Below are 12402 nucleotides of genomic sequence, written 5' to 3' on the forward strand. Positions count from 1 at the left end.
GGAAGGGGTGGAGAGGGGAAGAAACTTTGTGTGATGCTCTATGACTCAGTAGAGGGCTGGTATCTGAGCAGTGGAGAAAGTCATCTGGAGAAAGGAAGCTGTGAAAATCAGTACTGAGCTGTGAAAATCAGCACTGAGTCAGGACCCGAGAAAGCCAGGTCCAGGAGGAGGGACAAGCATTCTGCCTCCTGTTCTGGTTCGGTTCCCAGGACCTCCTGTACAGGCCGGGGAGGGAGGTCGGGGCAGCTTATCGGAGCATTTAGTTTAGGACATGAGGAGAAGGAAGACATTAATAAGAAAGAACCCTGGAACATTGGGAGGGTGATGTCAGTACTTTCTTGGCACATAATACACGTCTAGGAAAAGTGAAAGAAGGACCAATCAGCTTGTTTGGGAAACGGCTTATATGTAGCTAAGTGATTGTCCTATAGCTATCTCATTATTCCATGAAAGAGTGTAGGATTTTCAAAGAACTAAAATTAGTGAAATGCATTTGATTCTGAAACCTTGGGAATTCCAAGTTAGAAGGGTATGTGATGCTCACCCGCAGCCACTTGGGGCTGAAGCACCCCGATTGTGGGAGCCCTCAGCCTGGGGCAGTGAGCGAGCAACTTCCTCCGCCCAAGCCGGAAGGAAGGCTGCCTGGCCGGCCTGCCCGCGGCTTCTTCCCGGGGCGTGCTTACCCTGCAGCCAGTTCCTGCACTCGTTCATCTCGCCTGTGAGGTAGCCCACTGCTTGCAAGAGGCTGATGTGCCCCCGGTCTGCGGAGCCCCGGGGGGCGGCCCCGCTTTCTCTCCTTTTATTCCTTTCATTGGGTTTTTCAATTTTCACGATGTGGCTCTCTTCGTTGGATGAGCGGAGATCCTTGCAGGAGAAGCCATGACAAAATATCAGCAATATAGATTTTTTTCAGAGCAGGCCCATTTGTGGATAAAGCAGGTTGTCAGGTTTTATAAATATATACAGAGGATCTGAAGACAGATACGCTCTGTCTAACGCTGCGCGGAGCGCCCACACAGGCCTGCCCTCCCCGGGACCCCTGCACACCCCTCCGAGCAGGGATTCTTCACCCTCTATGCCATGGGCGCTATTGGCAGCCTGGCAAGCCTGGGGACTTCCTTACAGAACGTAAGGGTTTGTAAATGAATAAGGTAAGTAGGATTGCGAAGAAAACCCATGACATGAAATGTAATTATTACAATACAAAAAAACAAAACAAAACATGATACACATACGGGCGTGGCAGATCCGATACCTACTCGAATTTCAAAGTAGCAAAGAGTATCTGGGGCTTCTTCACTCCAACTCAGGGCTGCTCTGTAGGGCCATCTCCGCCCCAGAGCTCACCATGGGGGCAGCGGGGCCTTTACTGTGATGTGACCACAGCCCAACTTCTGCAACCCTGCTGCCTTACTTCTCTACCGGTGTTGACCTCGGTGGCCTACCTCTACCCCTGTAAACTTCTTACATGCACATCTCTGAGTCAGCTTCCTAGGGGAGCCCAGTCTGACAATGACAGAAATCTCAGATATGCTAATGTGACCGTTGTTCATCTTCTATATTCATAATTGAAGGGAAATGCTAAAGATTGTTGGAGGTTAATAAAAATAAAGATAAATGTTTTTCCCTCCTCAAGTCCATACCCCCTCAATTCTATTCCTGGACTCCTTGGTCAGGACTCCTGGCTTGAATCCGTGCTCCCTAGTGTAGCAGCCAATAGGACAGGTGGCTATTGAGCTCTTCAGATGTGGCTAGTCTAAACTGAGATGTGCCTTAAGTGAATTTTAAAGACTGAGTATAAAAATTAATATGTAAAATACCTCAGTGATACTTTGGAGTAGTAATATTATATATATTCATATGTATTTGGATATATTCATATGTATATATATATTCATATGTATTCGAATAAATAAAATACATTATTAGAATTAATTCCAATGCTTCTTTTTACTTTTTAAAAGTGTGGTTAATAGAAATTTAACCTTACCTAGGTGGTTCCCATTACGTTTCAATTGCACGCTGGTCTATAGATTTCTACAACTTCTTCCCTGCATTGAAACTTACATGCCTTGAGGATATCAGTGAAAATGATGGTGTAAGGACTTCCAAAATTTCCCTCTCCCATCAAGGCAATGAGAACACTGGGAAAAATTGTGCCTGAGGTGGTGGTAACAGTTGGGGAAAGCAATGAGCTGGTCCAAAAGCTTAAAAGGATAAAGCGAGGAATGAGATGGCCAAAGAGGGGCATCCAAAAGCTTGGACATATTTCTGTGAATCTAGAAAAGCTCGAGCAGGTGTAGGGCTGGCACATGCGCAGGACAGTGTGCATGCTCAGAGAAGAACTGGGAAGCCCCGAGCTCGCACTTGGCTCAGTTTGAGTCTGCATGCAAGCAGAAAGTGAAGGCAAAGGGAGAGTTAAAAACTGCCTGGGTGAGTGTTGAAGATACACCCCAAAATGCACACAGAGCCCTTAGAAAGAGTTCGTCCAATCAGCTGACCAGTAGGCAAACTGAGCAGAGACATCAGTGGCTAGACACGACAAAAAAAAAAAAAATAGACTTTACAGAATTAGTGTAGGACAGCTATTAGACCAACAAGCCAGCAATTGACCTGTCTTTGATTTTTCTGATTTTTTTTTTCTTACTCTTCTGATCTGATGTTGAGCTCCTCTGGACATTTTTCAAACAATTTCTATTATACTTTTCAACTCCAGAACTTCTAATTGTTTCTTTTTTATAACTTCTTCTTTATTGATATTCTTTATTTGGTGAGGTATTGTGATTATACTTCTCATATTCCCCTTAAACTCTTTAGACATGTTTTGTTGTTGCTCCTTCATTGTATTGAAGGTGACTTCAAGTCTTTCCTTAGTAAGTCCAATGTCTGGGCTTCCTCAAGGACAGTTTTGATAGACTGCTTTATTTCCCCCTTTCTATACTTTCTTGGCATGTCTCATAACTGTTTGTTGAAAACTGGATGTTTTAAATAATAGTGTGGCAACTCTGGAGATCAGACTCTCGCCTCCCCCCAGGGTTTGTTGCTGCTGGCCTGTGTCCCTCTCCACCGTGTCAGCAGCGGTAGCCAGGCTCCTCCTGTGCTACTGTGCTCAAGGAGTGGTGAAGGCTGGCATCTGAATGAAGGCCTTCCTTTTGGAGACAATAGGTAATTCAAGGGAGCAGGTCTAAGGGACAAGATTTTGGAGACGGGTTGGAAGACTGGTATGTGAGTGTGTGCATTATTTATTTATCTTTAAAATCATGTTGCTTACCAGGGAGAGGGGGTATGGGGAAGAGGGTGAGGGGAAGGGAGTAAAGAGGGACAAATATACGGTGATGGAAAATGATATGACTTTGAGTAATGGGTATACAACATATCAACAGTTTAAATGCTATAGAAATGTTTACCTGAAACCTATGCACTGTTATTGATCAATGTGACCCCTTTAAAGGTAATTAAAAAAAAATCATGTTGCACACAAGTCACATTTTCTATCTTAGGCCAAGTAGGAGCAGTCATGGGTGTGACCAGGTGCTGACTCGGGCAGAATCTCCCTGCACAGAGGTCCCTCCGTGGCATTATGTAACACGTGCTTTGGGTAGTTGAGAAAACAGCATCTTTCACCACCCTTCACCCCACCCCCCAGGCTGGGAAATATCCTGGGAGGGACATTCCTCACCTTTTCTTCAGGCATTTCCAGGAGGGGTAGGGCTGGGTGTGTATCCTGGGGGCTGGAGGGCCAGCTAGGGCTGGTAAACTCGGACTCGTAGAGTTTGAATCTTCCGGAGAGAGGATCTGTCAGGAGCGGGCTGCTGTGAGTGTCAGACATGTCCTTCAGGGGGCGGCCGCTCATTGGTCATGCAGCTGGTGGGAGAAGGGAAAGAACAGGTGAGTCAGGATCAAGCCCACATGGACTTGGCTGAGGCTGGATAGAGACCTCAGGGGCATAAAGTCTGTCCTGACACACATGGGATCTACTGTTCTAGTGGGCTGTGCTGATGGGGGAGCTGGGACCATTCTTCTACCCATGTGACCTTTACCTTTCAAAATCCCCATTCTTCCAAGTCCAGAGGAAAGTCCATTTTCATTGTGAAGATTTCCCTGACCACCAGTTAGAATAGATGTCTCTCTTTTGTTCTCATTACTGAAATATTTTTATCTCTCTTTTATATTGTTCACTGTGCTGTCTGATTGTGGTAGTTAGATGTATATACATTTTCCTTGATACATACACATAGATCCAGCCCTCCCAACTGAGCGAGGATCTAAGAGAAACTTGTTTTCTTAATTGGTATGGAGCCTATATTGCTTACAGTCAGCCTCCAGTCTCCCTCCCCTCCCCTCTGCCTTCAGTGCTCTTCCAGTTCCTTCCCCCTTTTGCTTCCCTAGAGACAGTAAGAAGCTCTGGAATAATCTGTTTGGAGCTGTGTGCAGCAGGCTGGGCAGCCTTCCCCCTGTGCGGCACTGCTAGGACCAGGATTTATGTTCACTTGCTTTTGAAGCAACATCTGCCCAACATCCTCAGTTTCCCAACCTAGTCTGGTGTCCCAGGTTCTGCCGTACTTCTCCCCTTCCCACTCAGTAATCTCAGCCATTCTTCTTTGGCCTCTTCCAGTTCAGTTATGCTTTCATTTTCTGTTTCTTTGAGAGGTGGTGTTAAACTTGCACATAACCTTCTCTCAATATGATCTAGATTTCCCCCATTGCTCCATGCTGCCTCCGCTGAGTTGCAGGACAATACAGTATATCTTGGGACAATGATTGCATATCTCTAGCATGAGTGATACCATTGCTTATACTTATCATTGAAGACATTACTAAAAGACTGTAGAGTTCTTTTCCAAAGGGGATGAAGTTCCCCTTTCTATACCTGCATTAGTACCATTTTCCCAGGCTATTTCCTCTACTATTCCCAATGAGAGGAATTCTTGTTCTTCACTGCTGTTTCCAGACCACTATATATCTTGCTTGTGTAGAAATTGCTCTTTATTGAAGCTCATACCACCCCACTCACCACTCACCAGTGTATTGCTGACTTTCTGGTCACTCTTTTATTTATTGAAGAATTTAGGGGCTCCTAATAGTTATCTTTAACTCCACTTCCGTATTTTTCAGCAACTTCAATGTCTAGGCATTGACACTGGCCCCACTGACACAAACCCATCATTTATTCTCCAAATTTGAAGATCCTTGTCTTTCTCATCTCCAGTGATTTGCTCTGCTTTTTCCTTTCAGCCACTGGTTTTCATAATCGCCACATAGACTTGATATCATGCAAACTGTGAAATCTCAAAAGCCTGATTCTCTCCTCTGGTCACCACCTCCTGGACTCCCAGCTCCCCTGCTCAAGGGCCCTAACCCAGCTTTTTACCTCCCAGAGGCCCTCAGCCCCTTTCCTCCACCAGCCCCCATCTCCCCTTTCCTCCTTAACCAACTTGCATTTCATGGCCCATCATTTTCCTTCTTCAACTCCCTTGCTCCTCCTCCTCTCCCTTTCTTGTTGTTGTGTGGTGAAATCCCAGCCAGGTTAATCCAACCTCCCTCCCACCACCATCTTTTCCATGCTCTTATCAAGCAACTGAACATTACTAGAGAAAATATGCATAATTGGGTAGGCTACTTTCACTTTACTTTTATGCTTCCATCCCCAAATGAACTCTTGGCATTCTTCTCTCTTTCTTTAGGCACACCAGTCTGGTTTCCACTATTACTGCTTTTGTTGTAAGACCTCCATGTTGGCAAATCCAAGCATGCTTCCATTTTCATCTTGCTGAACCACTCCGTGTTGTTCCATGGACTTGACCCTCTATCCAGACACCCTCTCCTCTCTTTAGCTGCTCTCTTTTCACTGGACCCTCTCTCTGGCTGCTCCTTCGCACTTCCTTTGGCTGGCTCCTCTTACAAATATGAGCTTCTGCAGAGCTTTGTTCTGGACCACCTGCTCTATAGTGGTACTCCTACCCAGGTGAACTCAGCTCTTGCCATGGCTTGATCTTTTATCTGTATGCTCATGACTCCAAAATCTAATATTTCCAGCTCAGTTTTTTTTTATTTTATTTTATTTTATTTTATTTTTTTTTACAGAGACAGAGAGAGAGTCAGAGAGAGAGGGAAAGACAGGGACAGACACGAACAGAGAGATGAGAAGCATCAATCATCAGTTTTTCATTGCGCATTGCTACACCTTAGTTGTTCATTGATTGCTTTCTCATATGTGCCTTGACAGGGGTGGGGGAGGCTACAGGAGACCAAGTTACCCCTTGCTCGAGCCAGCGACCTTGGGTCCAAGCTGGTGAGCTTTTGCTCAAACCAGATGAGCCCGCGCTCAAGCTGGCGACCTCGGGGTCTCGAACCTGGGTCCTTGGTATCCCAGTCCAATGCTCCATCCACTGCGCCACTGCCTGATCAGGCTCCAGCTCAGTTTTGACCATTGGATTCATAGATTTACTTTTCTGGTTTACACTTGCATGTGGATGTTCTTGAAGTAGTTTAATGTTAATATAGTGAAACAACTCGTAACATTTTCTTCCCAAGTCCTGTCCTCCTCCCTCACAGGTGCTCTTCCAAGGACAAGTCCTTCCTCCTTACAAACTATTCCTTCAGAGATCTCAGGAGTCAAACTTAATGTGCCCTTCTCCTCCACTCTGCAAACCCAGTAATTCTATCTCTAAAATACACCTTCCTGTCCAATGTTACTATTGGGCTGCCACCACCCCTTGCCACTTCTCCAGTAACTCCCAACTGAACATCCCACTTCTCAGACTTCTCCTCCACACCGTGCTCCACGGGGCGATCGGAGCTGTCATATTAATACTCAAATTCACTTACGTCAGTTCCTTGCTTAGAGTCATTCAATGGCTACAGATGGAAAACAAGATGTCTTTAACATGGTATGCAAAGCTCTGCATCACCGACTTCCTGTTATGTTTTAGCCCATCTTGTGCTTCTCTTGCCCCTAATCTCTGGGCTCCACACTGGCCTATGTTTAGCGTCTACGAGGTGTTAAGTAAGTCCTTTTCCACCTCAGGACTTCTGCACATGCTGGGCCATCGGCCTGGAAGGTCTCTCCCTTGCTCTTTCCCTGGGTAACGCCCTTGCTCTTTCCCTGGGTAACGCCCGTTCATCTTTCGGGCTTTGTCTCAGTGACCACTGGCCAGAGAAGCCTTCCCAGACCCACCCCTGACTGTCCTGTCACGTGCTGTCAGGGGTCCCAGTATTTTTTCTTATAGTGTTTTTTCCTTTCGCATCACTCAATGATAGATTTATTTGTATATTTATTTGTCTGGTATCTACCTCCCCAACGGCACTTAAGATGCATGAGGACAGCGACCTTCTCTGTTCTGTTTACTGCTGTAACCCCAACTCATAGCACAGTGACTGGCACATAGCAGGTGTTCTGTAAATAAATAGTTAAATGAGGGAAGAAAGGGGGGACGGAAGGACAGAAAGCTACAGGTGACTACTAGAGCGGGAACATTTTCTTGGCGAGCCTTACAAATCATGTGGGTCCATGGGGCTTAAATGGCTTAAGAAGGGTGTAGAGGCCACCCACCAGCACCTGTCCTCGTTCCCAGAAGAGCTCATTAAACAATAGCCGATTTTTAGCATAGATCTGCAAATATCATTCAGATCCAACAACTTCTCTTTCTGATGCTGCTATTGCTCTGGAAGAGAGTCCTTTCCCACATTCTGAGCTGATGGGAGAGTGTCAGTTAGTTCCAGACTGCCCTGGAGGGAGCACGCGGAAAGGTTTAAGAGAGCAAAAGCCAGCAAGCCGGTCAACCTGTCCCTCTCCAACACGCGCTCTCTCTCTCCCTCTGGTGGCCATGAGGTGATAGAGCATCGTGGTCCCTTAGTAAAAGATTCCTTCCGAGCCATCCAGAGAAAAAGCAAGGAGCAATGATATATCTAGCACATGACTTCCCTGACACCATACATCTTGATGAAATAGAAATATTCTGGAAAGACCTTGTGTTAAATTCAGTGGCTGTAAAACCCATTAAAAGTCCAGTTGGAAAATGACGTTTTTCCAAACATATTTCTTTGAATCTAAGATGTTATCATCTCTAAGATGTATCTTTATTTTGTGTATCACCAAGAAAAAAGAAAATGCTACCAATCCAAAGTACAGAATGCATCCCGATTTCAGAAGTGTTAAAATAGAAAAACAATGCATATTAAATAATCAAGGAAAAATAGTGATTTTTGTGTTTGGTGATGGGGCTCAAGTGTCCAGGTGGGAGTTGAGGATGGGTAGCTGAAAAAGTTATTAGTAACCATGAGACTGCAAACATTTTCATATTTCTTCTGATGGAAAATGTGTGTGTGCGGGTTATGAGACCTTTAAGGAGAAGGCCCGTTACCTTGTTGGTTTCTGTATTTGCCCAGCCCAGGAGAAAGCCTGGCACATAATAAGCCTTCAATATATGTTTAATGAATTACAGGAAGAATAAATGATTGCACAAGAAATGTACTCTCCGGAGTCATCTCCAAAAAGGCTCTTTCTTTGCCACCTTGGATCCCTCCTTTAGGCAAATAGCATCCCCCATTACTGATGGAGAAATCAAGGTGCCAGAAAGCAAAGCAGGTGTTGTTCCTCACGTGGATGTCAGCCTCCACGCTTGCTGAAGCAAGCTCTCCGCCTGTGTCGTGACGGACACAGGAAGCAGGGACCCAGAAAAACCAGCAGCTTGCTGAAGAGTCAAGATTAGACCCAGTTCCCCTCCCTGGGCTCCTTGTGTTACTCCAACTGCCTGGAGGGGTGCCGCGGGGGTGGGGGTGGGGGCAGGGGCGGCTGCCCTGAGCCCGTCCCGGCTCTCAGCCCAGTGTCCTGTTTCATAAGCCTGCAGAGCCTCGGCAGGAACAACGTGACTGCATCTCCTCTGGGGAACAGAGAGTTCTTTTGCCATGGGAATGTTTATCCTCTTCAAACGGGGAATTTTGGCTTTGGGATAGGAGTGAGACGTGCTGCTAAAGTGACCTTGTAAAGAGAAGGTCGCCGTGTCTGGAAAGAGCACAGGCTGCAGCTCTGATGCCCAGTTATACCTTTTTCTCTGCCACCAGGGGCTGCGTGGGCCCCTGTTTCTCCCCTTTTATAGGACTATGTGGGATTTGCAGGACGGTGAAATTGCTGACTTGGTTCTTGGCACCTCGGCGGTGCTCAGTGACTTTTAGTTTCCCCCTGTCTTGTGCTCCCAAATGGAAGGGAAAGATGGCCAGAGCAACCAGATGAAGTACAAGCTGGCTGGTCCCAAACAGAACGCCTTTCAAAAGTTTCCATAAGGCGTCGGCCACTTGTTAGAACTGGACGGCGAAAGCCCTGCTCGAGCCACGTCCCGTCTGCAGGCGCAGGCCTCAGAGCCCGTTCCCAGCCAGCCTCGAGCCAGCCCATTAAACCTGCTTCCAAGAACACATAATTATCTGCTTGGCATGCTCCTGCTCTGCTTGGCTGCCCACACCTTCTTTTTCTCCCTCAGAAATGTGGCCAGAAAGGGCTGTTTGGATCAGCCTCACACGTCTCCAAAAAAGCCAGCTTCGCCTGGTCCCTCAAGGAAACTCCAAACACAGAGCAGCTCCTCCATCCTTCTTGTTAAGCACCTACTGTGTGCCCTTGGGCTACCCCGAAGGGAGCAGGCGTGCGGGGCCCAGGCCCTGCCTGCAGAGAGGGGCAGGGAGAGAGGAGTGGACGTTCTGTACAGAGGAGAAGCGCGATGGCCAAGGCAAGCAGGGGCAGTGACAGGAGCAGAGCAGCGCCCTCACCTCCCAGCCTTGGGGAGACGGGTGCAAGGCGTTTGTGCTGGGAGAGCCAGGGCAGGGCTGCGCACTCCAGGTCGAGGCAACGCCTGAGGAAACACATGGTTTGTGCCAGCAAATCCCCGCTGGGGACCCTGCTGGAGTGTAGGGAGTGGTGTCAGTGGGCAATAAAAAGACGAAGCTAGGGTATCAGAAGCCAGAGAGTGAAGAGTTCACGATTCCTCTATTTGGACCCCAATTCTTCTTCCAGTGTTAGAAATCGTGGCTCTGACTCCACTGTACTAAGTTAGTAACTCTTCTCCTGGCTCTTTCCTCTAAGAGACTACCCATTCCTGATAGAAAGGCAAAAACATGTCTGTGTCAGTGGGGAGAGGCTGTGCCTTCTCTAGCATGTTCTTGTTGTCATGGGCGGAAGGGGACCCGTGATTGGAGGCTCTCTCCTTCCCTGTGGCCTGCTGGGTTTAAATGGGCCAGCAAATTTGTTGTAGGGGGGAGGAGGTGAATCCAAAATGGCCTCATTCATGTCATCTTCCCATCAACTGAGTTATCGAGGTCACAGCAGCTCTGGAGAAGGAAAAGTGATCAGCAAGTTATCCAAAAATATTTGTTGAATTAATTAATTTTCCCCAAGACTTTGCAATTGATGCAATTAAAAGAAAAAGGAGAGCTTACAAACATTTCTACAACTGAAGGGCCAAAGGGGACATTCTTTGCCTCTCCCGGATAATAAAGGAATCCATCTTTTAGTGCCTTTGACTGATGATTGGGGTCCTATGACCCCGTGGGCCAGGCTGTTCTCATTGTGAACAGCTCTGATTACAAGCAAGCCTGGATCAATGGAGCTAACATCAAGTCCCTGGGACTTTTATCCATGGCTAGTTCTAGTTCTGTTCATCATATCAACACAGGACACGTGGACTGCCTTTTCTACCTTTGGAGATTAATCTCTTAGTTTGGAAATTAATCATAAACCTTTCCCTCTTTCCCATTTCCTTCCTTCCTTCCTTCCTTCCTTCCTTCCTTCCTTCTTTCCTTCCTTCCTTCCTCCCTCCCTCCCCCCTCCTTCCCTCCCTCCCTCCCTCCCTCCCTCCCTCTTTCTTTCTTTCTTTCTTTCTTTCTTTCTTTCTTTCTTTCTTTCTTTCTTTCTTTCTTTCTTTCTTTTTCTTTCTTTCCTTCCTTCCTTCCTTCCTTCCTTCCTTCCTTCCTTCCTTCCTTCCTTCCTTCCTTCCTTCCTTCCTTCCTTCTTTCTTTCTTTCTTTCTTTCTTTCTTTCTTTCTTTCTTTCTTTCTTTCTTTCTTTCTTTCTCTCTCTCCTTTTCTCTAGGGCTGACCCCTCAATTTTCCTTCTGTTTCGTTCACCAGACAAAGCCCCTGGACTCTCTGCCATCCTGCCACTGGATCAAAGGTGGAGATGTCACCTGGATGGGACCTTGCTGAGTCAGGCTGGGCCCCTGGGCCAGGGGCTCCGCTGCTCCCCGAGCCGGGTGGACAGCTGCGGAAAGGGAGAGGTTAGCTGTGCAGGGCTGGGCCCCTGGGCCAGGGGCCCTGCTGCTCCCCGAGCTGGGTGGACAGCTGCGGAAAGGGAGAGGTTAGCTGTGCAGGGCTGGGCCCCTGGGCCAGGGGCTCCGCTGCTCCCCGAGCCGGGTGGACAGCTGCTGAGCGGGAGAGGTTAGCTGTTCAGGGCTAAGTGCGTGCTGGCATGGAGAAAGAATAGGCTCACGGGCTGGTGGCTCACACCCCTGGAGGCCAGGGAGGGGATGAAGCCAGGAAAGGCCTGGTGACTAGACAGAAAGGGCGAGGGAATGGAGGAAAGGGGCCCGGCCGGCAGCTGGGCTGAGGGGAAAGGTGCTTCCCTCAGGGCTGGGTTGCGTAAGAGGCTGGCGGAGTGCTGCCTCCTGTTAGGGGTTTGGGGCGGGGGCTCAGAGATTTTCTTGAGCTGAGTCTGATGTGGCTGAGAGGAGCCTGGCTCACTGGGGCCAGAGGGTCCGGCCAGTGGGGTGGGAGTCAGGAGGCAGCACAGCTCCGCTGGGCCATCTGCAGACAGCCGGGGTGGGGATGGCTGGCGGCCAGCGGGCCAGCGCGCTTGGGGCTGTATCTCCGAGTTCTCCAGCAGGGCCAGCTGGGAGTCTCAGCAGGCCTGCCCGGGGAGCGCTGGCCCTCCGCTGAATAGTGGGGCGGGGGTTAGAGGCCAGCCTCCTTTGATCTCCTGCTTGGGTACTAGCTTGTGTTTGGAAGGACATTTGGAGGGGCGTTCCTCACCCTTCTCAGCTGATACTTTTAATGTGGGGTGAGCCTTCGATGTGCTCTATAGTGAGCCCCTGACTCACCGCCTCCCGGCAGCAGCAGTTATGGGCTGTCCGACTGTCCTTGTGGAACCTCCATCTGGCCCAGCCTACTTCCTCCCTCAGGGCCAGCCCCTCTCCCGGCCGGGCAGCTCCCAGCTGGTCTCCCTGACTCTGGGCTCCCCAGTTCCTCCCCACCTCCCCACTGGGCATGACCAGTGAGCTTTAAACACTACTTGGTCAGGCTGTGGCTCGGAAAGCTTCTGAGGTGTCCATGTCTGAGTGGTTTGCTGCTGCAACTGGACATGTTACCCCCAGGGGTGGCCCAGGCCCAGAGCGTGGTGACACCCAGTGTTGTGGACTGCTAA

General features: G+C 48.4%; 1 protein-coding gene across 5 annotated transcripts in view; it reads right to left on the bottom strand.

Moving 5' to 3' along the window:
* LOC136383193 (urea transporter 2-like) overlaps positions 1 to 12402 on the bottom strand; it is a 447877-nt gene that overhangs the window by 17442 nt on the left and 418033 nt on the right. For all 5 annotated transcript variants that reach the window (XM_066352823.1, XM_066352819.1, XM_066352818.1 and 2 more), the window contains 2 exons: positions 3680 to 3864; positions 684 to 864 (listed from right to left, as the gene is read on the bottom strand). In XM_066352823.1, the coding sequence (XP_066208920.1) occupies positions 684 to 864; positions 3680 to 3853 (355 nt within the window). In that variant the 5' untranslated portion in view covers positions 3854 to 3864. The remainder of the gene's footprint in view (positions 1 to 683; positions 865 to 3679; positions 3865 to 12402) is intronic.

Source organism: Saccopteryx leptura, chromosome 11 (assembly GCF_036850995.1).
Source record: "Saccopteryx leptura isolate mSacLep1 chromosome 11, mSacLep1_pri_phased_curated, whole genome shotgun sequence".
Classification (NCBI taxonomy): Eukaryota; Metazoa; Chordata; class Mammalia; order Chiroptera; family Emballonuridae; genus Saccopteryx; species Saccopteryx leptura.